The sequence below is a fragment of the Saccostrea echinata genome, unplaced genomic scaffold, assembly GCF_033153115.1.
Source record: "Saccostrea echinata isolate AGI-Se365-2 ecotype Australia unplaced genomic scaffold, CSIRO_AGI_Sech_v1 ptg000025l, whole genome shotgun sequence".
Lineage (NCBI taxonomy): Eukaryota > Metazoa > Mollusca > Bivalvia > Ostreida > Ostreidae > Saccostrea > Saccostrea echinata.
The window spans coordinates 13520745-13548412 of record NW_026889774.1 but is presented as its reverse complement, the minus strand read 5'-3'; the positions used below and the strand labels follow the sequence as shown (position 1 = coordinate 13548412).

General features: G+C 34.1%; 1 protein-coding gene across 2 annotated transcripts; it reads right to left on the bottom strand.

Moving 5' to 3' along the window:
- Positions 1 to 197: 197 nt before the first annotated feature.
- On the bottom strand, positions 198 to 24802 carry LOC133192644 (PC-esterase domain-containing protein 1A-like). 2 transcript variants are annotated; one of them, XM_061328642.1, is made up of 6 exons: positions 24703 to 24802; positions 17490 to 17587; positions 15898 to 15977; positions 11937 to 12169; positions 2352 to 2707; positions 198 to 1015 (listed from the first exon to the last, which is right to left on the bottom strand). In XM_061328642.1, exons 2-6 carry the CDS (start codon positions 17569 to 17571, stop codon positions 393 to 395), a joined length of 1374 nt encoding a protein of 457 aa, XP_061184626.1. In that variant the 5' UTR covers positions 17572 to 17587; positions 24703 to 24802; the 3' UTR covers positions 198 to 392. The 2 variants fall into 2 exon arrangements, with proteins under 2 accessions (XP_061184626.1, XP_061184627.1); XM_061328643.1 differs by lacking the exon at positions 24703 to 24802 and adding an exon at positions 24608 to 24688.
- Between the last annotated feature and the right edge of the window lie 2866 nt (positions 24803 to 27668).

Below are 27668 nucleotides of genomic sequence, written 5' to 3'. Positions count from 1 at the left end.
TCCATAATTGTGTTTTAAGTATGTATACTGATATAATCTTGTATAACTATGTTTTGCTGAAATCAACCAGAACTAGTCAGAAAATCTGATTACAGAAAGATCATGAATAGGATACTTTTACTATTGATCAAGTTGTTCTGCTTTTCAACAAGAACAGCTAAAAACAAAGACAAAGATTTTTTAACTTGCAAATTTATTATTCTGCTTCAAATATCAATGGTTTACAGAAAATGTAACACATAATAAAAGAAAGAAAGAACTTTTTCAGGTAACCAACCTTCAGCATGTTCAGTGAACAAAACAAAAAAAAATGCTTTTCTCTAAGAAATATCTTTTTCTTTTGAGATATAACTTTCCACATTGTTTCAAATACAACAGTTTCAAATACACATTTACAAAAACTTCTTGTTACAACTTGAATCTTTCCTGTTCTTTTTTTCCCTCATGTGGTATGGATTCTTCTTTCTATTGAATCCCCCTCTTGGTTTACTGCATCCTGGGATATTCTGTTCACTGTAAGGCTTCCAAGTAAAGGGTGCACAGAGGTTGGAATTAATATCTATCATGTGAAATCTGTCACCTGTTGGAATCTGCAGATCTTTGTGGAACTCCTCTGACTTAGCACTCTCACCTAACTGTTCCTGTCTACAGTAATAATAATCCTCTTCTTCTTGTTGGCATCTCTTGTAGCAAGTACCTGTTGCCTTTTCTCTTCTCTGGTAATGTGAGTTTGGATTTGGAGCTGTTTCAGATGGAACATTGTTATTTGAATTCCACATGTTCCTTGAACTAGCGTACAGATTGCTTACTGGAGATCGATAATCAACAACAGGTTCTCTTAAATTTCCACATCTACCAGTATTTGCAGAACCCCTGAAATGATTGGAACCTCTTCTATATTGATGACCACCAGAAAACTGGACTCTCCCCGTGTCACTGGGTAAAACCTGTCCAACTTGTTCTGTTAATTGTCTGATTTCTTCAGATCGTCCTGGAAGTTTCAGCCGCCAAGCCTCTATAATTAACAGAAAAATACGTATGATAATTTTGCATCAGATTTACACTAACAAACGAGAGGCCCATGGATCTTGATAGTACCCTGAGCACTCATTATCCCCAATAAGCACCCTGTGCCCTTAAATTAGTGCAAAGAGAGCAATTATTTGGTATTCATGTTAAAATTTTTTCAGTGAAATTTTGACTTGAAAAATATTTAATTTGAATATAAAATTCATACTAATAATGATTGTTGTACTTTCCTTCATGATAAGGAATTTCACAGCTCATGTTTATTGATTTATGGGACAATTTGCAAATGCGAGTAATTTTGCCTGTGCGCGACCAACTCTTGAGGATGTTATAGCCCACATGGCGAGTAAAAATTTTATCAGACTTTTTCCGGACCAAAGATCATGGTTTGGTTCTACTATTAAATGCACTTTCATTTTCACTGTTTTCTTCCTATAAAATGCTTTCAAGATCCAGAATCGTGTTGATGATATGCTTCCTTTAAAGTATGAAAATTTTTTATATTTAATTTAAATTTTATTTAATTTTCCTTTTATGTATCAACAGTAGCGGGTTTTCCATATCCTATTTAGATGCACACAGTGTATTATTCATAAGTAGCACTGTGTATTATTCATAAGTAGCAGATTTATTTACATTAATTTTCCTCCTGAAATAAGAATGTAGAAGACATTTTCTGATTTCACTTTATCACTTTGAACGTTGGTAAAGAATGCTTTCTGTAATTTTACAACAGAAACATATAATTCAAAATACATGCCTTGAAGTGAACATAGAATTTCATACAAGTGGTTTCAAAATCCGCAGGAAAAATTGAAAAAGAAATACTGTAGAAAATAAAGTATTTTTCTCTCGGATTATAATAAGAAAAGATCTTTTTACTAAAAGAAGAGAAAATTGTGGCCTCAAAATATCAATATGGACTAGTAACACATGTGAAGTTGGGGGCCCAAATGACCCCTAAGGTTTAAAAGGATATATGCAACCCTGCAGAACTTATCTATTTTATTTGAATTCTCTTATTAAATATTTTAATTGTTGACACATTTGACCAGATTTGGATGTTTGTCCAACAACTGGCCTCACCATAGGGCCTGAATGCTGGAACTTGGAGCTATATACTTTAAAATGTTGGTACAGGGTAACATGACACTCATTGTAGTACATGTAAAGCAGTTTGGCTGCAAAATGTCCATGACTAAAGAAGAAACTTTTCGAAGTTGCGATGTATACTCCACTCAGGGGCCTGAACCTTGTGAAAGGCTATGAATTAAAGGATGTACAACACAACTGACCCCCATAAATTCCTGTCATTTTATTACCTGATATATGTGTCAGGAGTAAATTTGTCATGCGACGATGAGCAGTTTGATCCCAGTGTACACCATCTCCAGCTCTGCGATGAAGCTGATTTCTCATATAATAATGAAGATCCAGAAGATCATATCCATGAGACACGACCACCTGCTGGGCATAAAAGTTGGCCTCCAGAATATCTAGTCTTAGTGTACTATTCATGAACTCTACCCCTGGTATCAGGAAACCTCCTCGGACATTTTTTGAGATGGGCAGAGTGGCATTCCAGATGACAAGACAATCAGGTGACACAACCTCCTTTAAACGGTCAAAAAGGCGAACCAAGTTCACCTTGTATTCTTCTACACCATTTTTTCCATATCTACAATAGAAAGTAGATACATGCATTATTTCCAACTACCAAACTTACAAAGCTTTAAATTATTCCAAAAAATAAATCTGACTTTGACCTCTGATTGGCTTTATCCAAATATAATTCTATAGACATTAACCTTTTATCATCCTTCAGTTATATGATTTGGTGGAAAACTCATCACAACAGTGATGTTTAGGTATAAACTGATTATATAAACCAAGACTCAATGTTTTAGCCTATTTGTAATATGTAATCTAAAACATAAACAATCTTTCAATGACCCATAAATTAAAGGGAACCTACATTTATTGTTCCAAAAATTCTTTCAGTAATTACTGTGACAATTCATTCTTCAATTTGCTGATCACAAATTAATCATATTCATGTTTTTTTTCCTCAATTCTCAAGCCTGTAGTTCTAGGGAATCAAGGGGTGGGGAGTCTCACTGTTTTAAAAGAGTCTTTTGCTGTGGATTCTATATACTGTATACAAGGAAATTTTCACCCTGTTTTATTTTCATCCCTTTCATCCTACACACAAGTGGGCTTATTTAAAATTGAGCGAATTCAAAAATTGTAGTATAATTTGTTAAACAGAATTGTGACTGGGCGAATTTAAAATGGGGCAAAATTTTTTGCAAGTGTGAAAGGGCTAAAATAACATGGGGTGAAAATAACCCTGTATACAGTAATTCACATCCAAAATGTCTGAAAACCGTTTTGAAGGATAATACAACTCCCAAATGGCATAATAAAATTTAACATTTCAATTCTGAATACAATACAATGTGTCTACACTTTATAAAGTATATATCTGAATGTCACAAACAGTTAATTTATTAAGGTCTTCCGTTTCCAACGGAAGACCTTCTACTGATTCTGATAGACGCCAACTTTGAAGCTTCATATCTTCCTCATTTCTGAACGGATTTTGTTCAAATTTTCAGAGTTTTTAGACTTTGCAAAACACTCTCAGAATACTGTAATACAATTCGGAAATTACCTTCTGTTCACGAGTTATTCCCCTTTGATTGAAATTTTTATGCCTCTGGTTTCCAGACAAAGGCTCTGAGACTGTAATAATTGGAGCACATAACCCTTTGAAATTGAAAAGAGGAAGCATTGAAGTTGTGCACATCGGTTTTTGTTTTTTGATTTTTGCATTAAAAATGGCGCTAGAGAGGGGTCAAAAGTTAGAACGCGGAAAAGAGCAAAAATTTTGACATATTTTCCTTTATATCTTTAAAACTAAAAATATTTTGTTAAAACATGTAGAATAAAAGTTGTGCATAATAGCAAGAGCTTTCATTTGATATCATTTAAAAGGGGCTGGCCCCTAAAATTAGGGATCTAGAGCCCTTGAAAGTTTTCGCTTTATAACTCAAAAACGGTAAATATTTCGATATGGCTTTCGGAATTAAAGTTGTTCTTTAACACCTTATTGATCTCATACAAATGTTGTTTTGTTCGAGTATTGCGTAATATGTCGTAATATGTAGGTAAAAAGCAGGTCCCGTAAACAGGTAAGCGTTTTCATTCGGCAAGTAAATCGGAACTCTTCATGTGTATAACTTCAACAAACTTGCAATAAATTATATACCCTACTGTATTTAATGCTAATTTTCTTCTAAATAAGGTTTTAAACGTGTTCTGTGGTTCACTCATAAATTATTCTTTACAACTTTCTTTTCTTTTTTAATTTAGATTTAAAGGGAACACGTCTTCAAATAAAGGAAGGAATTAAATGTATCTATATAACTATATAAGTAATATTAAACTTTAAGCATCGAATAATTAATGATCATTAACAGTACGCATTTCTCCATGTTCACCTAAATGTTTTTAGTTATGTAACACAACCCGCGATCCCACGTTGCCGAGGTCACCATCGACCAGCCACCTGCGGTCATAAACCATGTAAACAAAACAAATATCTGTGAAGACTGTGATCACGTTTTAAATCCATCGTGTAGAAACAACAACTAATGAAACATTGTGTTTTTTAAATTTATATTGAATCTTTAAGATAACTTAATCTCATCTTTGATTTAATCTTAATTTCAAACACTAGTGCATAAAATCATTTCGAATTTTAATCGCTTTTACCGGCCTGTTCACTGTCGACACAGCAATACGATTTAAAAAAACAAAAACAAAAAAAAAAACAAACAATTTATTTCTCTGTCCCGTGTAATTGCATCTTTGATTTAGTCTTAATTTCAAACACTGGTGCATAAAATCATTTCGAATTTTAATCGCTTTTTCCGGCCTGTTCACTGTCGACACAGAAATACGATATAAAAAACAAACAAACAATTTATTTCTCTGTCCCCTGTAATTGTATTCTATTTCAATTGTAATTGAAAAGGTGCTAAGGCAAATAATTGCAATTAGTGATGGAAGTATTAAGTATTAATACTTGTGTAAAGTATAATTTTTACTATCAGTCTCTTAATTGTTTCTTCATTTAATTTTTCATTAAATATTAAACTACATGTATATACATCAAATAATACTTTTAAACATACAATAATTCACGCCTTCTTACAGCACAGTTTACATTCTGCTCTGTCGCTTTGTAACCCAGTCTTCGTGCACACGTGGCCGCAGAGAGCCGGGGTCATATCGGTATTAAAATACATTGTGTACTCATAGCGATTAATGGAAAATTGGGTTTGAAATCATTTCGAATCTTACATATTATTTTATTTTACTCTATCTCACGCTTATTTTTATCAATCCTTACCGCCCGTGCATTTATTCATTTCAAGTTTTACGCATTTTAATTGCCGACTTAACCATTAAGTTTGCAACAATTTATTTTTCTGTCTCGTGTTTTAAACTGCATGTACACATGCATGATAATTGTAAGTGGAGGTGACTTTTTCAATTCTCGGCATCCTCACATGTGATTTCGGAACCTTAATTGACATTGTGAGGATGAATTCTCGGGAAAATCGAAAAGTTTTACAGATACATACATACATACATACATACATGCATGCAAGTACAGAACATGCTCTTTTTATAAGCACGATCATGAATTCGAATGTACAAGTGTACATGTATATGCAAGAGCGCCCCAAATGTACGCATATCGAGTGTTTAAAATACAGAGAAATACAAAATCCCCGGTCTCTGTTTTACATTATCTTTGCAACAAAATATTGGTTAATCTGAAATCAATTTTATTGATCTATAGCTTATTTTGAAGTAAATTATCGGTCCACTGAGTTGATAATGAGTTGTTTTTATAACGAGTACATTTAGAGTATTCCGAATCACTTTTTACATTTTGACGGTAAACGATTTTATTAACAAGTTTATAAATGGTTGGTTGGTATTAAAGGAAAGCCAATTCAATGAAAAATCAAATCTACATTACACGGCGAGTCTATCTACGATACAGCGGCCTTGACAGGGATTTATATTTACATCACCTTTTTAGTGTATTGCAGGTCACTTCCGGGTATTTCGAATCACCTGGTAAATGGCTAAAAACAGTCAGATAACAACATTATAATTAATGAATTAGTTGGTATTGTTTACCAAAAGTATCAAAAAATAAAAAGAATTATTTTCTTGTTGAATGTTGTTGGTTTTTTTTTATTAAGTTATTAAAGCCCCCCCCCCCCCTTCTGTAGACAACACTATAAAACAGCGTTCTCAGAGGCGGATCATGCAGAAAAGCAAATACCAACAGAATATTTACTTTCTGAAATTACCTGATTGTAAATTGTTGTCCTGTAAATATAATCATGATAATTATGTAATTTTTTTTTTTACCTATGTGATTTTTTTAATGCAAATAATTAACATTGAACTGTCATAATTCTACGAGTAGGCTACCAAATAATGATATAATGATGATAAAAAAAAATTGTGAAAAGGAATTAAACCAACTCATGTTTAGATTTCATGATTATCAAGAATGACGTATATCACTGCATACGTGTACTCGTACATATCAACATTGATCAACACTGATCAAGTGTATACCGGGACCCGGGATAGTCTTATTATAGCTCTTGCTTTGTCAAATCATTACTTTCATACCCCTTGCATTTAAGAAAAACAATGTTATAAAAAAATAATAATCTGACATATAACAAGTATACATGTAGCGTGTGCAATTTATTTGGCTAGGGGCATGTACACACGTGGTTCGAAACTATAGGGGGCTATAAATGCGGCCATAACTAGTATATTTTTGAGGTGTTATAAAAAACAAATAATACTCACAAAAGCTTATAAAATTGCCGTTCTATCGATACCTTATATGCCATGTTTCATCCACCAACAACGCCACGACATCGATGAGAAATACCATGCAACGTTTCTACACGGGCATTTTCTTCGAAAAGGGTAGGAAGTTAATGAATTAAAATAATTAATTCTTTTAGTTAACGCATTATGTTTACCTCTTTATTTGTTGTATGCAATAAGTATAGACCTTACTAATAATGACTGTTTGGTTGTCACACCTGTGCATGTGTCGTGCGAGGTACAGCGGTAAGGTAAATTACCGAGAGTCGCGATATGCGGGGTGATTCGGAATACCCTAAATGATCTAACATGGGCCCACATAATACGACTAAATTCGTTTCATGAATGAACTGGTTCTTAACAAATATATGTACAGTATACAATATCTTTTCTTTAGATCTGTTTGTTTATTATTTTCAACCACAATCTGCAGTTACACGAAATCCATGCACAACGGCGCTACACCTGTCAATCAAAATCACTCGATATTGTGAACTCAGTCTGGTGTTACGGCAGCATTTCCGAAGTGATTCAAAATATTCTATCGGCTAATTCTAATTTTTCGCGTTGAATAATAATATTTTGGAACAAAGTTGGAATTAAGGCTGGAGCTGCATGCTGTGAATTTATCACACCTGCAGTCTGCAGTCTATGTATATGAAGCATCTGTTGAGTAATGAATCAGAGAGCATAATATGCGGAACAAGTTTGATTGAGATTTTTACTTTTCCTTTAAGATAAAATGATTAATAACATAATTTATGCATCTAATAGATACATATCAATGTACATGTGTAGCTTTTTAAAAACAAGAATCTGTAATTGAAAATGTGAAAGTGAAGAGTTTAGGTAATAGTTCTTAACCAAAATTTAATGACAGTTCATTCCTTCCTAGTCTCTATATAACTTTTAATTACGGCCGTGCCCTCTCCCTTCAATTGATGTCTTATACATGCTTTTAAATTCTGTTTATGTATCAAGAAATTTCCACAGGTACTTGTGGACAGGATCCCCCCCCCCCCAAATTCAACCCCGATGTTTGTTGGACATTTTTTTTCCACAAATTATATTTATTTCACTTATTCATCATGTGTACCATAAGAAAAAAAATCGAGTACAAGTACCTGTGGAAATTTCTATTTGCCCCCCTCCCTCCAAAAAAACTGAAATTGCTTTCTACGGGCTTGACAAAAGGTACTTGTGGACAGACACCCCCCCCCCCCCCCCCCCGATATTCAACCCCGGGGCTTGTTGGACATTTTTTCCACAAATTATATTTATTGCACTTACTCATCATGTGTACCATATGAAAAAATCGTGAAAACCCCATTTGATAATCGTTCCACACAAAAAATGCCTCACTGTGTATAGTTAAAACATTAATTTTTCATATTTCTTGATGAAATTAACATTAAAAAAAGCAACACAAAATTAATACCGGATTACATATCACTTGAATTTATCATAAAGCAGAAAATCTGTTCTGCGGGCTTCAAGGCCAGCTCAGGAACCTAAAGATGTCCTCATTTTCCAAGTCCAGTACAGAACGTAAAATAAATGAAATAAATCACACGATCACTGGGATGAACTCAAAGAAAGAAGACTCTTGAGGAAAAGATGTTTTGATTCGACTTATAGACTGAAATAAACCGATATTCTCTTTTTGCCACTCTTTCCTGGTGCCCTGGGACTCTGAATGTAGGATCAGTATTTTTTTCACAGGTCCGTTGTACGGATTGTACCGGGGGGGGGGGGGACCTTCTGAAAATAGTCTTTTGCTGTAGTTTTAATATGTAAATTTTGATTTAGTTGCTGCTTGCACCCTCCCCACTCTTTGTTTCTCTACGGTCATACATAGGCGAATCCCAGCAAAAATGTAATGACCCCCCCCCTCCAACACACACTTTCTTTCAAATATGTATTGCGATAGGACTTAAAATAGGAAAACATTTTCGGCGTATCTCTACATCGAAAAATATAAAACAAATATTTTTTTTATATTTTCTTTTTAAAACAACATAGATAATTATGCATAGCTAATTAGATACTGAAATAAATATTTATCTTTGCAGACAATATGCTCTGGGTTATAGAACATGATGTGAAAGCGTATCGTAATGCACCTTGTGATCCTTTGGATTTTCAGATTTAAGGCCAATGCGAAAACCCAAAGACGCCGACATTTTTTTTATGCTACTGTAATCGAAGATCCGGGGGGCAAACAGTTTTTGTCCTGTCCACCTGTCTATTTGTCTGTTAGACTGTGTTAGCCTCTTTGTCCGCAAAAAACTATGGCCATAAAATTTGATTGGTTGGAACTACTGCTTTCATATTTCTTATGTGTATTCCTAGTAACAAGGATTTCCTTCAGGTACCAACATATTTGACCTCTTGACCTTGAACTTGGAGTTTGATCCTCTTTCGCAAAATTTTACCAAACTATAACCTTGGCCAAAACTTTTGAACAGTTGGTGCTATGGCTTTTATACTTCACATCTGTATCCCTTGTGATAAGTCTCCTCCTTGGGTATAAATATGTTTGACCATTTGACCTTGATCTTGGAGTTTGACCAACTTTTAAACAACTTTAGCCTTGACAATAACTTTTGAATGACTAGTACTAGGGCTTTTATATTACATAGGTAATTTTCTTGTGACAAGGCCTGTCATTGTATACCTTTAATTTTGACCATTTTACCATGACCTTTGAGTATGTCCTACTTTTGAAAAACTTTAACCTTGGTTTTAACTTTTGAACAGTTGGTGCTAAGGCTTTTTTAAAACCATATGTGTATTCCTTGTAACAATTAAGACCTTCCCTCAAGTACAAACAATTATGATCCCTTGACCTTGGAGTTTGACCTTTTAAAGAAATTAACCTTGGCATTAAACTGTTGCTGCTATACTAGTATATATTTCACAGTATATTCTTTGTTCAAGACCTTTATTTGGGTAATAACATTTTTTTTATCTTTTGATCTTGACCATGGAGTTTGACTTGCATTTGAGAAACTTTAACTTTTGCCATAAGATGCCATATGGGGGCATCAGTGTTTCAAAAATCCAAATCGGGCATAAAACATTTACGATGATCCTTTAAAGCAGTGAGTTGAACCTAATAAATTACGACTATAGAAATTATGATAATTTATTTCGATGTATGGTCTAAAAAAACGTTTATTATACCTCTGTGAAAACTAGCTTACAAGTGAAAAATCACTAGTAAAATAGAATTTGATTGGCCGAGAAAGTCACGTGTCCATCATGTTTGCCCTGCAACAAAACGTCGTGTTTCACGATTGTGACGTCACAATTAAACGAGTGAGGAGTTAGATTGTTTATAGCGACGCTGCTAACTTCGTTCGCGCGGTAACAACAACTAAAAATTCACCCCAAAAAATCACCTTAATTAATGGAATTGCATACAGATAGTAGATTAAACGTTCTTTGTTAAAATGTTTGCACTTTTCAAAATTCGTTTATGGAAGTACAGCTAACATACGTCATGAGACGTCACAGTCTAGACATTCCAAATGTCTCGTGCTGTTTGAAGAGGCGGATCTAAAAATTAAGTGAACAATGCACTCGCCCAACAGTCGCACCGTCAACATATTATCGTTGATTGATTGTGTCGATTTAAATGTGTAAAAATGTAATGGTGTTTGAATGTTACTGGTGTGATCACACAAACTTGTCACGTAGGAATTTTTTTTTAATGAAACGAGGCTATTGGTGTACCTGTAACTTACATCTCTTTCATATCGTTCTCATCAAATGCATGTTTGCTTTATTCATTGGATCTCCTTTGTAATTCCTGCATTTTGGTTAATTCGGTATTATAAACAATTTATTGCATAATAGAGACATAAAGATTTCTTCACAAATGAAAAATCATATTTCCCTCGGGCGTTGCCTTCAGGGAGTATGATTTTTCATGGGCGAAGAAATCTTCATGTTACCCTCGCGGAATATGATTTTTTATGGGCGAAGAAATCTTCATGTCTCCCTCACTATCATGCAATAAATGCAAACTGTGAACTTGTCAATTCCGAAACACACAAAAGGGTATCGCTGAATAATTATCATACAGAGTGTATCATTGCCTTGATCAGGCACATAGGAAGCAAATTCAGTTGTTTTTTTTGGGGGGGGGGGGGGGAGGGGGGGGGAGGGGGCACAGCCATACATTTTCAGTTGACAGTTGAGGGGGCACTACTACCATAAATTTCCTGACAAGCAAAAAAAAAGGTCACCAACTACCAAATATTCCTTGACAAGCAAAAAAAAAAAAAAGAAGGTTATCAGACGTTTTTATTGAGGTGGCACAAGCTATAGTATCTATGTCTACTATTGTAATCTATATATCGGCAAAATTATTGGGGGGCACGCCCCCCTCGGTTCCTACGGCCATGTTGATTAAATTTAGGGTCACTAAGGAAAGAATGTTTTGACTGGATGAATGGTCTGAAAGAACATGTGTTAACTTGTCGAGTCGGTTACACATAGATGGGGTTTTCTTATAACCAGAGTGTGTCATGGTTTGATGCAAGGTCATTTGAACGAGTTCAAGGTCATCAACGGAGAAACAACATTCCTTAACTGTCTTTCTACTGGTGAGACATTGCAAGTTGATACCCCTTACAAGATTGCTTATAACCTTAGAATGTGGCATGACCTTGACTCAAGGTCACTTCTTCCTGTTCGCAGCTCCAACGGAAGACCTACTCGTTGCTTTGCAACGAGCTCTGCTCTAGTTTTTCAAACTACAATCCTATGTTTAAGAAATAAAGTTTTTCATGAATTTTGCAAGATAACCCCTGAGGTTAAGAAATGTTGTTTGAAATACGAAAGCTGAGGCATTAGCTCACTATTGAACAGTCTAGCTAAGCTACAAAGTTATACACACCTGCTGATGTCCCACAGACAACTCACTACTGAACAGTCTAGCTAAGCTACAAAGTTATACACACCTGCTGATGTCCCACAGACAGGAATTCATTATTATGATATCTGGTTTGGGATCTTTGCTGATGTCAGACAATATTGATTCCATATAGGTATTGTAGCATCTGGTGACGAAGTAAAAGCGGATAAGGTGGTTTTCCCTATGGTACTGTCTTATCTCCCTGTAATTCACGCCATTGCTCATTAATCCTTTACGACCTCCCTCAATTAATTCATCTCTTTCAAAACTCATCTCGCCCTGTAATGTTTCATATACAATTACTTTAGAGTAAAAATGTTCAAGAACATTCAATATAACTGAACAACAGTTTTCCTTACAAGTTTCCTCAACTGGGTCAAATCATTGTATATTTTAAATACTGCATCAACAAATACACATTAAGATGTACAGTATGTGGAACTGGGGAACTGTGACACCTTAAGTGTCTAATGTATTTTTAATATACTACCTACACAGCTCCACCCTGAGGCCTGGGTGTTGGACTCAGGGGGACATGAATTTTTACAATTTTTTTTTTCAAGTGAAGGTTTCATTGTAATATAATCAGTTTGCTGTCTTGATGTCCTTTAGAAAAGAAGATTTCTCAAAGATGTCAAAATATGACCAACTCCTGGAGCCTGAATGCTTGGACCCAGGTGCCATGATTTTTTTTTTTTTTTTTTTGTAAACTGTAACTGCTAATTGTACCTATCAAATGAGCTACATGTTTTTTTTTCTACTAGATGTCCATGAGTTAAGAAAAATAATTACCATATACAATGTATGACACAAACTTAGCCCTGCACCCTTAAATGTGGGCCCAGGGGTCATGAATTTCACAATTTTGGTAGAGGGCTACTTGTTTATTTTAACATAATTAGAAAAAGTTTGCCTGCTGAAATTCAATGAATAGAGAAAGATCGTCACCTGTGACTATATGACCAACTTAGCCCCAACCTAAGGCTGAACCAAAGACCCTGGAGCCATGAATCTCACAATTTTTTTTTTCTTTTGAAAATGTTGAGCACTCACTACATGCATTCCACGGTAATCATTCAGACAGTTTGCATGCTAGATTTCCATGAGTACAGAAGACTCATAAGATATAATTTTACAATATTTGACCAACCTAGCCCCTCCTAAATCCAGATGCCATGAATTTCACTATTTTAGTAATTGGCTCATTGTTTATTATAACAAGAGGCCCAGGGGCCACATCGCTCACCTGAGCACTATGGCTAGAAAAAAGCAGAAATCAGTTCAGTCTTGAAAGGTTGAAAAGTTTAAATATAAAAGTGGGGGGGGGGGGGGGGGGGGGCTCATGAATTGAACAAATTTGAATCTACATTATCTGAGGATGCTTCCATTTAAATATGACCAATCATGGCTTTGCTGTTCTTGAGTAGAAGATTTTTAAAGATTTAACCTATGTATTCCTATGTAAAACTTTGAACACCCATTGTGGCCCCACCCGACCCCCAGGGGTCATGTTTGAACAAACTTGAATGTACACTATCTAAGAATGCTTCCATATGAATATGAATATGCATATCATGGCTTTGCTGTTCTTAAGAAATAGTTTTTTTTTTTAAAGATTTTTACTACATGTTCCTATGTAAAACTTTGATCACCCATTGTGGCCCCACCCTATCCCCGGGGGTCATGATTTGAAAAAAATTGAATCTACACTATCTGAGGATGCTTCCTTGTAAATATGACCAATCATGGTTTTGCTGTTCTTGAGAAGAAGATTTTTAAAGATTTTTCCAATATATTCCTACGTAAAACTTTGATCGCCCATTGTGGTCCCACCTGACCCCCGGGGGTCATGATTTGAACAAATTTGAATCTACACTATCTGAGGATGCTTCCATGTAAATATGACCAATCATGGCTTTGCTGTTCTTGAGAAGAAGATTTTTAAAGATTTTTCCTATATATTCATATGTAAAACTTTGATTGCCCATTGTGGCCCCACCCTACCCCCGGGGGTCATGATTTGAACAAATTTGAATCTACACTATCTGAGGATGCTTCCATGTAAATATGATCAATCATGGCTTTGCTGTTCTTGAGAAGAAGATTTTTAAAGATTTTTCCTATATATTCCTATGTAAAACTTTGATCGCCTATTGTGGCCCCATCCGACCCCCGGGGGTCATGATTTGAACAAACTTGAATTTACACTATCTGAGGATGCTACCATATAAATATGACCAATCATGGCTTTGCTGTTCTTGAGAAGAAGATTTTTAAAGATTTTTCCTATATATTCATATGTAAAACTTTGATCGCCCATTGTGGTCCCACCTGACCCCCGGGGGTCATGATTTGAACAAATTTGAATCTACACTATCTGAGGATGCTTCCATGTAAATATGACCAATCATGGCTTTGCTGTTCTTGAGAAGAAGATTTTTAAAGATTTTTCCTATATATTCATATGTAAAACTTTGATTGCCCATTGTGGCCCCACCCTACCCCCGGGGGTCATGATTTGAACAAATTTGAATCTACACTATCTGAGGATGCTTCCATGTAAATATGATCAATCATGGCTTTGCTGTTCTTGAGAAGAAGATTTTTAAAGATTTTTCCTATATATTCCTATGTAAAACTTTGATCGCCTATTGTGGCCCCATCCGACCCCCGGGGGTCATGATTTGAACAAACTTGAATTTACACTATCTGAGGATGCTACCATATAAATATGACCAATCATGGCTTTGCTGTTCTTGAGAAGAAGATTTTTAAAGATTTTTCCTATATATTCATATGTAAAACTTTGATCGCCCATTGTGGTCCCACCTGACCCCCGGGGGTCATGATTTGAACAAATTTGAATCTACACTATCTGAGGATGCTTCCATGTAAATATGACCAATCATGGCTTTGCTGTTCTTGAGAAGAAGATTTTTAAAGATTTTTCCTATATATTCATATGTAAAACTTTGATTGCCCATTGTGGCCCCACCCTACCCCCGGGGGTCATGATTTGAACAAACTTGAATCTACACTATCTGAGGATGCTTCCATGTAAATATGATCAATCATGGCTTTGCTGTTCTTGAGAAGAAGATTTTTAAAGATTTTTCCTATATATTCCTATGTAAAACTTTGATCGCCTATTGTGGCCCCATCCGACCCCCGGGGGTCATGATTTGAACAAACTTGAATTTACACTATCTGAGGATGCTACCATATAAATATGACCAATCATGGCTTTGCTGTTCTTGAGAAGAAGATTTTTAAAGATTTTTCCTATATATTCATATGTAAAACTTTGATCGCCCATTGTGGCCCCACCCGACCCCCAGGGGTCATGATTTGAACAAATTTGAATCTACACTACATGAGGATGCTTCCACATAGGTTTCATATTTTCAAGCACAGTGGTTCTTGCGAAGAAGATTTTTTAATGATGCCATTAATTTTTCACAAATTCTTAATTATCTCCCCTTGGAAGAAGGCGTGGCCCTTCATTTGAACAAACTTGAATCCCCTTTACCCAAGGATACTTTGTGGCAAGTTTGGTTGAAATTGGCCCAGTGGTTCTTGAGAAGAAGATGAAAATGTGAAAAGTTTACAACAACAACGACGACAACGACGACGACAGACAACGGACAAATTTTGATCAGAAAAGCTCCCTTGAGCCTTTGGCTCAGGTGAGCTTAAAATACCAAAAGTTTTACTGCTTCATGTCCAGGAGTAAGGAATAAGATTATTGCATTGATCTTAGTGGTTTTGGCCCTACCTTTCAAGGCCCTGTAAGGTAGAGACCATGAAATTCACAATTTTTGTTCCATTTTGCCCATAGATGTTTTATAGCAAAATTGATTGATATTGGTTCAGGGGTTCAAGATAAAAAGTGATAAATGTTCAAAATTTATGACAGTTGTACAATCAATGGATAAAAACATCATTACCTTAGTTACTCAGGTGACCTTCAAGATTACTTTCAACAAGTCTTCATTCCATAGTCTTACCTTATTACGAAGGTGTTTGTCTTTTAAATACAGGTTTTTCTGCAGCAGCATAACCAAATCTTTATATATGGCTCTCTGAACTAAACAAAACAATAAAATGTTAATGTAAGCATATAGGGAAGTAATGTTTTGTCTTGTGTTTTGCTTAAACAAAATAACAAAATTCCTATGGGCCACAATGCCTGGTCATCAGTAATCTTGGTCCTACTTTTCTTTGAGAAGAAAATATTTAGAAAATTTATTTCCTCTCTTATTGCAATGAAAAATTTTGACCCCATTTTTTTGCCTAACCTAGATCTATTGGGTCAGGACTTAACAACTTTGAATCTACACAACAAGGAGATGCTTCAATATCAACTAAAATGGCCTTGCGGCTCCAAAATTTTTTTTCCCTGCAAACATTCATTACGTCCACAAATGAGAGGACATACAAGTCCTGAAAATTAGCCGTAAATTGAAGTTTTATAAAATGTTTATTTCTTTCCATAATATAAATCATAGATACCTTAAGTTAATACATACTGGTATATGAATTTAAAACACTCTTTTCAAGGAAAACCAAATAAATATCAATGGAATGGGACCCAAAGATTTCTTGAATATCAATAGATAATCAGGGTTATGGTTTTTTCATTGTCTTAATACATAGTAAGCACATATTTGTCAGCTGTTCTTAAGAAAATTGTAGTTGTACATTGAACAAAATACTGTCATATTAAAAGAAGATGAGCCCATAAACGTGCACTCATACTTAACTTTACAAAAAGCATGTTCAAAACAAACTTATCGCTTCCTTTGTTATGACTGTGTTAACTTTGATTTGACTTCAATTGACATGTTGAATATTACAATTCATCACACTGTGTCCAGCTGCGAGTGTACTTGTGAGAATTTAAGAATTATTCTAAAATGTCACCTCAATCTAAATCAGGCCTCAAGACCATAAACTGAGAACAGATTTAAGTCAAAATTTTGATTTTGAATATCTTGAGTTTTATTTAGCATATGTGTATAAAAATTGGCAGGTTTGTATTATATTCAAGTTCAAACATGTAATGAAAATTTTGTTTATCAAAATTATTTCAAAAGTTATATTAATTTGAAATTTTGACTCAAGTCTATTCTCCGTTTATGGTCTTGGAGCCAGGTCTGAGAGTGTTTGGTTGGTGTGGCATTTGCAAAATTGAGCAAATTGAATCTGTTGTAACAGTTTAATTTGCGTGTACTCATAATATTTATCAGAGAAATTTTTAAACTTTATATCTACATCGCTGTTGATTTTCAGGATGGATTACTTATGTTTATTTGTGCAATTTTCATTCATTTGCAAGACCAGAAGTAAATTAACAAGAACTAGCAGTATATCAGGAAAATTAATGGATCTTGTCTCTGTTTATAAATACATTTTTAAGATTTTAGGTGGCAATACCTTGTCTTAATGTTCTTATATACACTTTATAACTTCTAGATATAAATGATTTTACATAATTATGTTACTACATGTACATGGATCCATTTTGTCCGCATGTATCATACATAAATAAAAATAGGTCTAATTTATGTCTTTCAGTGAATCCCTGAAAAAAACTTACTTGAATCTCCTATAATGATGACAAATTTGTTGTGCAGCAGTTTAATGATGTCCTCATTGAGGAAAATGTCTGACATCACCATTTTCACTGTTTCTAATCTACAAAAAAAACAAACAAGAGCCCCATGGGCCATAAGGCTCACCTGAATTACCATGGGCCTGCGATTTTCAATCAGATGATTTTTATAAGATTACTGTCCCTCTTTATTCCCCTGAAAATTTTTGACCCATGTTATGGCCTCATCATAGCCCAAAGAGTAATAATTCACTATACCCCTGCGGATCTTTAAGAATCTGCAATACATGAGGAAACTTGCAGCAATAAACATGACTATCATGGCCCTTAAGGATACACCAAAGGCTTTTTTCAAGATTTTCAACAATTTTGAGATTTTTGGCCAAGAAAAAGAAGTTAATCACTGCTTTATAATGCATGTAAAATTCTTGGTAATTATGAAATGGTTTTCTAATTATTTAACAATAATGAAACATAAACACTGCCACATGTGAATGTCCCGTTATTGAAGCTTCTGATTTGACCAGTGACTGCCTGCTCATGAAAGACGAAATAAATCACTGTGACCACTTGGAGAATTCTTCACTAGCCACACAAAGGTTATCAGTAATTAAACTACAGGGACTCTAGATTTAGAGAAAGAGATCTAACAGATCAGTGATGACCATAAAATAGGAGGTGGAGCTTAGCTCTTGCCATTTTCCGGGAAATCTTTCTGATTCAGAATTGAACCTATTTTTACTTAATTAAAAGCATCTAAATACAGAAAAGAACCTCCCATTCTTGTGAATATGCATGGAAATATGGCTAAGTGACAGGTATCCAAAGCTGAATCTCCAAGGTGTCATATATTCCTAGCTTTGGCAGATTTTGTTGTGTAATGGGGTTTTGCCCTCTACTGTAAAGTAAGATCAGACAGTTTGTGGTATTATTTCAAAGGATTCAGCTCCCTTATTTATTGACCAATTTCTCTGAAAATTGGATGGGCTGCTTCTCAAATGTGTGTTCACAAAACCGTATCTCAGATTTTTGATACCTAGCTTAGTTTTGGAATTATTGAGGGAAATGTTAAATTAGGCTAATAAATTAGTAACATTGAAGGGAAAATGGCTGTAACTTTTGATTTAGAAGATTTATCAAAAATCTGAGATACAGTTTTTAAGTTCAATATTTAGTCTACCTTTAAGCAAAATGACCACTTTGAGGGGTTAAATACAAAAAAGTTGATTAATAAAATATTTATGCACTAAAATTTACAGTAATATTTAAATAATTTTTAAATAAGTTATTAATTAAAGTTTAAAATAGGATAATTAAATAGTAAATTTAACAAGCTTTCAAATGATATATACTTTTATTATGTTATCTTTGATAATGAAAGAATTACATACAAATTAAATTCTGGCATTTGGAAACCTTTGGTGTATCCTTAATTTTGCTCTTTAAATGAAGGCTTTTAATAGTTTTTGCCTTTATATTATTAACAGGCAAAACTTTGAACCATTATAGTGACCCCATCCTACCACCAGGGGTTATGATTTGAACAAATTTGATTTTCCACTACATATGCATGCTTGCATATTTAATATTATAACTTAAGATGGCCTGCTGTTCTTGAGAGGAATTTTAAAGAGTTTTTCCTATATTTCTATCTAAGACTTTGTTTTCTGATGGTAGTCCCACCCTACTCCCTGGGGCTATAATTAAATCAAACTTGCAATACAAGAGCCTTAAAGGCTAATGTGACTAATGGCATTGTTCACTTTGTGATCAAGATTTTTAGTGATACATATCTCAATGTTAAACTTAGACCCCCTTGTTGTGGTCCCACCCAAGCCCCAGGGACAGTAATTTGAACAAACTTGAATCTACATATATGAGGTACGTTTTACACAAGTTTTGTCTTTTCTGGTCCAATTGTTTTTGAGAAGATGATTTTGAAATAACCGAACTATATTTTGTCTTTTTTCTTAATCATCTCCCTTTGAAAGAGGGTGTGGCTCTTCATTTGCTAAGTTCACAATATATTTTAAAGCCACAGGAATTGAAAATCATTTCGCTGTAACCATCAATTTGTATTAAGCACGTTCAATATTAGCTGCAGAACTGTAGCGTTATGGTTTTATATTTTAGTCATGTTAGTCTTTGACCATAACACTACTGATCCCATAATGCAAATATTGTGCAATTTACAGCGCAAGATTTTCTGCGCACTTTGGGGATGGATTTGGCCACTTTTCAGCATTGGTCATTCAACTACCTTTCATTCCCTACTTCTAGACATATTCTATAACCAATATGTATATTTTATCCATCTCTTAACCCTTTCTAGTAGTCTCTACAGACCAATAAACTCGCTTGTTGTGAATTTTATTCCATCTGTAGACTGTTGTTGGATGGCATTTGAACAAATTTGAATCCCTTTTACCCAAGAATACTTTGTGGCAAGTTTGGTTCAAATTGGCCCAGTGGTTCTTGAGAAGAAGATGAAAATGTGAAAAGTTTACACCAATGACTGACAATGGACAAATTTCAATCAGAAAATCTCATTTGAGTCTTCGGCTCAAGTGAGCTAAAAAACTAAAGAAAAACTAAAGTTATCATCTGGAAACCATTTTTTGCATTGTATGAATTTATGACCTTGACCTTTGACCACTTGACCTATAAATCAATAGGGTTTTCTTTAAGATACTAGGAGCTATGATATATACAACTGAAAAAGCTCAAACAGAGCTGGTTTTGCAATATATAAATTTCTGACCTTGATCTAATCTCTGTGTTTAACACTTTCGTTCCTAGACAATCTCAACAAGAGGCCCAAGGGCCTTGAATCGCTCTTCTGATAAACTGTACAACCTGTTACTTCTATTTGAAGCCTCTAAGTATCCTGTATATTTAGATAAACCCTTGAAATTCCAAAGGTAGGTCATCATGACCTACATTTTAGATGAAACACTCCGAGAGCCCAAGATGATTCTAAGCCAATTAGTACCTGAGAGTTGGTCATGGTGACCTACTTATCACTTGTCATTCTCTGAGGACCCAAAATGCATCAATTAAGTTTGATGATTCTTAGCCGATTAATACCTAAAATATTTTTAAAATTATAACCATAAAATTTCAAAAGTAGGTCACAGTGACCTACTTTTCAGATGACACACTTTGAGGACCCAAGATGCATCAACTGACAAAGTTTGATGATTCTAAGCCAATAAGTACCTGATATATTTAAATAAAGCCATAAAATTTCAAAAATAGGTCACAGTGACCTCCTTTTCAGTCGACTAACTCTGCGGACCCAAGATGCATCAACTGACAAAGTTTGATGATTCTAAGCCAATTAGTACCTGAAATATTTAATCATAGTCATATAAATTGAAAAGTAGGTCGCCGTGACCTACTGTTTAGTTGACGTTTTTTGAGGACCCTAGATGCATCAAATTATTTTTTTTTAGTTTTATGATCATAAGCCTTAAAATGTCCAAAATATGCCTCTAAAACGCTTTGAAATCGAATGCCTGCAAAGTTCAAAAAGTAGGTCACTGTGACCTACTTTTTAATAAATATGTTTTATGGCCCCAAGATGCATCATCTTAGAAGATTTAATGATTCTAAACCTCTCAGTATTCGAATTAATGACCTTAATTGTTTTGAAAAAGATTAGCCATAAAATTCAAAAAGTAGGTCAAGGTGACCTACTTTTTAATCGACTTACTCCGGGGATCCAAGATACATCAACTGACAAAGTTTGATGATCATAGGCCCTAAATTGTTCAAAACATGCCTCTAAATCATTTTGAAAAAGAATGGCCGCAAAATTTAAAAAGTAGGTCACCGTGACCTACTTTTGAGTCAACATGATATGAGGTCCTTAGATGCATCAACTGACAAGATTTGATGATCCTAGTCCTTATAGTAAGCAAAATATCAACATTTTAATAAATGTAATTTCGGTCAACTCTGAAGTGACCTTGAGATCACGCCCTTTGCCCCAGGGTAAATCCCCGTGCAAATTTTAATCTACAACATATCTTCATCCTTTTGTGTAAGTTTGGTGATATTCTGCCCAGTGTTCTTGAGAAGAAGATTTTTTTAGCAATTAGTACTTTTTCTATTTTCCTAATTATCTCCCCTTGTTTAAAGGTCACAACCCTAGTTTTATTACAAACAGGAGCCCTTGGGCCAAGGACACCCTGTGACAAATTTGACAATAATTGGCCAAGGGGTTCTTGAGTTATGGCCCATATTCTAAAAAGTTTACGCACACCTCACAAATGGCCATAGCATTCGCTCTTTGAGCCTTTGGCTCAGAAGAGCTAAAAATCCTTTGAGCTTTTGCAATGAAATTTTATATCACAACCCCTATGGCCTAAAGAAGACCCCTGTTGATTTTGAAGTCAAAAGGTCAAAGGTCAAGGTAATAAATTCATACACTATCTTTGTGGAAGACTTTCATTTCAGAACAATATTCAACAAGAAGCCCAGGGGCCACATTGCTCACCTGAGCACTATGGCTAGGAAAAAGCAGAAATCAGTTCAGTCTTGAAAGGTTGAAAAGTTTAAATAAATAAATAAAAAAGTGGTTCGGGGGGGGGGGGGGGGGGGGGATATAATTTTACAATATTTGACCAACCTAGCCCCTCCTAAATCCAGATGCCATGAATTTCACTATTTTAGTAATTGGCTCATTGTTTATTATAACAAGAGGCCCAGGGGCCACATCGCTCACCTGAGCACTATGGCTAGAAAAAAGCAGAAATCAGTTCAGTCTTGAAAGGTTGAAAAGTTTATATATAAAAGTGGGGGGGAGGGGGGGGGGGGGGCTCATGAATTGAACAAATTTGAATCTACATTATCTGAGGATGCTTCCATTTAAATATGACCAATCATGGCTTTGCTGTTCTTGAGTAGAAGATTTTTAAAGATTTTTTCGGGTTATATATTCCTATGTAAAACTTTGATCACCCATTGGGGTCCAACCCGACCCCCGGGGGTCATGATTTGAACAAATTTGAATCTACACTACCTGAGGATGCTTCCATGTACATATGACCAATCACGGCTTTGCTGTTCTTGAGAAGAAGATTTTTAAAGACTTTTCCTATATATTCCTATGTAAAACTTTGATCGCCCATTGTGGCCCCACCCGACCCCCAGGGGACATGATTTGAACAAACTTGAATCTACACTATCTGAGGATGCTTCCACATAAGTTTCATATTTTCAAGCACTGTGGTTCTTGAGGAGAAGATTTTTTAATGATGCCATTAATTTTTCACAAATTCTTAATTATCTCCCCTTGGAAGAAGGCGTGGCCCTTCATTTGAACAAACTTGAATCCCCTTTAACCAAGAATACTTTGTGGCAAGTTTGGTTGAAATTGGCCCAGTGGTTCTTGAGAAGAAGATGAAAATTTGAAAAGTTTACAACAACGACGACAACGACTACAACGACGACAGACAACGGACAAATGTTGATCAGAAAAGCTCACTTGAGCCTTTGGCTCAGGTGAGCTAAAAATATCCTGCTTTTGCAATAAAATTTTATTTCACAACTCCCTATGGCTTAAAGACCTATTGATTTAAGGGTCAAGCTCAAAGGTCAAGTTCATAAACCTATTCAATATGTCTGTGTGTAACACTTTCTTTACCTGGTGATATCTTAAAAAGTCTTTGAGCTTTTGTAATAAAATTATTTTTATATCACAACTCCCTGTAGCTGTAGCCTAAAGGAGGCCTCTATTGATTTTCAGGTCAAAAAGTCAAAGGTCAAGGTCATAATTTCATACATTGCAAATAACAGTTTTCAGATGATAACTTCAGTTTTCCTTTGAGCTTTTTCAATGAAATTTAATATAACAACTCAAAATGGCTTTAAAAAGACTCCTATTGATTTTGAGGTCAAAAGGTCATGGTCAGAAATTTATATATGGCAAAAAATGGTTTCTAGATATTAAATTTAGCTTTTACTTTGAGCTTTTCAATGAAGTTTCTTATCTTAGTTCTAGTGATTTAGAAAAGATCCCTATTTATTTTTAGGTCAAAAGTTTAAAAGTCAAGAACACATAAAATTCATACCGTGCAAAAAAAAATAGTTTCCATATGATAACTTTATATTTTTTTTTTTAGCTATTTCTATGAATTTTCATATCAAAGCTCCCAATGACTTAATGAAGACACCTTTTGATATTTTAAGTTAAAATGTCAAGGAAAGAAATTCATGACTTCATAAAATGGTTTCCAACCATCACTGTAACTTATTTGGTAGAGTTCCCCCTCTGTGCCAAGTTTGGCTGAAATTGGTCCAATGTTGTTGAGAAGAAGATGAAAATGTGAATGAAAAGTTTACAACGACAACAACAATGGGCAAATTTCGATCAGAAAATCTCACTTGAGCCTTCGGCTCAGGTGAGCTAAAAACAAGTTGATTGTAAAATTTGCCAAATTAATATAAAAATTGCTTGTATAAAAATACCTTTCAATCTATATTTTTAAAAAAGATTAAAACAATTTTCAAAAAAAGAAAGTTATTTGCAAAATTACGTTTTGGTCTTAGTCCAAATTTTTATGTAAATAAAGATGGCCCTGGCTTTTAAATTTATACTGTATTTACTCAAAGTACCAGGTTTGCCTTCCAATTACACAAAACTGTAGGACTAGCATCTTGAACAATGTTGAAATTATTTTGCACATTATAGTATTAAACCACAGAACATCAAGGCTAGAAAAAATATGCACCCACAAATGCTTTCTTAAAATTTAACATGAGAATCTCAACAAATCATATCAAATCATATCAGTCAAAAGTTATTGGTCTGTCTAACATTACCATCATTTTTTAAAAATGTACAGTACAATTGTCTTTGAGGCCTACCATGCCTACTGGATCGAGTTTCCAAAAATATTCACCGAAAGAAAGCAAAGCCACCTTATTCACCAAATGGATTATAGAACTTGACCTGCCCTCCATTACTAAAATATTGATACTTATTTTAACACATATGCACTTCAAACACATTTCTTCTTCCTTTCATGTGCAGGGCCTTGTGGGCACCATCGCACTTGATATTCAACAGTTGATGTTCAAGTCATGCACATGCTTACCAAATACTGTCAATATCTTCATGAAACAGGGCACAAAGTTTGACCAATTTTAGGAGACACTTGATCAAGCATACCCAGTAGATACTTGGTCTAACCTGTTGATTCCTAGAGGACAAGCGTTTTTGTTTTGTTTTGTTTTGTTTTCCAGTGGTATAATTATCTAGAGACTACAGTGTCTGTGATGTCTCGTTTGCAGCCCGGATGTCCCTTCAGTCTCCCTTGGAACATTCCATTCCTATGACACGGGGGTGACAAGACAAAAGCATTGCTCAGTATCTTTGGTTTTCCCTTCTGTTTTACTAGTATTTAGTATACGTGAAATCGTTGAATTAAATTAAATGTGTCGCATAAGTATACATACTTATCACCACTGATTACCAAAAGAAGGTGTGTGTTTTTAATTTTTAACTCATAATGAGCACGGTATTGCTGATGAATGTATAAATTAGGTGCAATTAAAAATTTCCTTTGCATTTATTTTATATATATATATATATATATATATATATATATATATATATATATATATATATATATATATATATATATATATATAATGACAAGTATATACTATATGTATCAAAAAGGTTCCGACCAATATACGGGAAATGGGACGTGTCAGTATCTAGGTGTCACAGCTTAGAGACTCGTAGAGAAGCCGAATACACACACGGCCCACCATGATTTTCTGATAGGTGTAATGTGACGTCGACCTACCAAGCACTGATCCGAATTTTTCTATCAACTCGGTTCTGTCAAAAGTTTTTACGTTACGAATGTAGCATCTTCAGGGAATATAAAAGTATAAATTTAAACTTTTTGTATATTCTAGTATATAACTGCATAATATATTTTCTATTTTTTCTTCTTTTTTATAATTTTCCATTTGTGTATTGATATATGCGTTGAAGCTCTGTACATCTTTTTTTTTTTTTTTTTAAATAATATTATATTGTGCTCAAATCGTACGTGAATACCATTTGTATTCAATAATTCTAATCATAGACTACAATTACATTTTGTAACCGAATACAGATGAAATTCACATACAATAAAAAATGAAACATGTTATATAAATAAAATTTAATAAAGTCTAGCGAAATAAAGAAAATGAAGGGAAACAAATGCACAATTATTAAATATAAATAGAAAATAAGTAATAAAAAAGTGACAACGATATCCCCCCCCCCCCAAAAAATAATATCAAATGCAAATGGAATTTACACACAATAACGAAACATTAAGAATACAAATGGGGAATATTATAGACAACGAATGAAGAATTATAGAATGCAGATGGAAAATTTTGGAATACAAGTAGAAAGTAGATGCTGACATACCTGCACGTGCGTGTTTGCCTCTAAATGTACGCTGATACAACGCAAACTGTAATAACGACGGAAGATTTAACAAACTAAGATTATTACATTTTGAGTTATTACATTTTGCATCGAGATCAAAGCAGAATATAATAACGCAAAATGTAATAACACGCTTTTTTTTATTATTACATTTTCGTCGACGTTAACGCAAAATGTAATGATATACTCTATAGATTTAATATTAAAATTTAGATATCATTGGAAACAATTTAAATCACATTTCCTATGTGACAATAATCTGTCTATACTATATGGTATTAAAATACATGTATAGAGCTGTATTCACAGTTTTCTTTCCTCGCATTCTGTGACGAAAATTACACAAATTTTATTAACGCCAATTGAATTACTTGTGTTAAATTATCCCTCCAAGTTCATGGAGATACTATTTCCCGAGGCTCAACAAGTTAGAGAATTACAGTAAAATATAACAGAAACACTTTAACATATAAGCTGTAAATTAAATTAAACCCTATTTATATAAAAATATTATGAGGTATAAAATACCTCCAAATGTTTGAAAATATGGTAGGCATTTTTTAAAGGCAACTAACATTGATTTCGACATTTTGTTTTAATAAATTAATATACCGACACAAAATTTAGGAATATTTTGGATAAAGTAATCAAATTTGTATTAAAAAAAAACTTAACTGATTGCAATATATTTCCACTTTATATGAAAAATGCATTTATTTGTGGAGATATAATTTAGCGATCATTACATTCTGCTAAATTACATTCTTAGTAAACTTCAACGCAAAATGTAATAACGCAAAGCGTAATAATTAGGAAAAGTTGGTTTTCTTTTTTTTTTTACATTTTGTGTTATAACATTTACGAAACATACATGTATCAAACCGTGCATAAAATATACAGGTGAACATATGACCATGGGCCTCTTATGTCAGTATTCCATATAATAAATCCATTACCAGTCTGAAAATAACATCGTCGGAAACCCACTTAAAGCTATATATGGCGTATCTGAGCTAAAAATAAAAAATGCGAGACTGAGTGTAGATAAACATGATATTTGTTATTTACGTTCAAATTAAAATTTTCACTGATTTTGAACTTGAAAACCTCACGTTTCTATAGTTAAATTGACTTTAAACTTATAACACAACGCCTTGGGTATGGGTGCAGAATGTATTTATTAAATTACAGTTGTGCAAAAAACGTCATATAAATGAACAGTTATGATACAAGTCTTTTGTAGAAATCACTAGTACAGTCCACTATTAGCCTTACTAGCACAGATTCTAAAGTTCTTATAGTGGTTAGTTATTTCAGAGTCTCTCCCTTTTCTCCGCCTGTCCAGTCTCTTTATACTTATTTCGAATCTTCAAGTTAATTGCATTACATGTATTAGAAAACATCTAAATTATTCAGTACATTTTATCAAGAACATTGGTCAATTATGAAATTCCGTCAATAAGGTTAATCTGATCTTATCGATTATTAATATACAAACAGATTTATTAGTTCATCATTCAATTATGAAAATTGTGTCAATGCCTGAATATTGAATTACTTTATACATACAATTAATATGTAGGAAAAGAGTACATAAGAACCTATATGGTTCTCAAGGACATATAAGGATTATTATGCCTTGTACACATATGTCCTTATGAATCAAATACACGAACACAACATATATATATATATATATA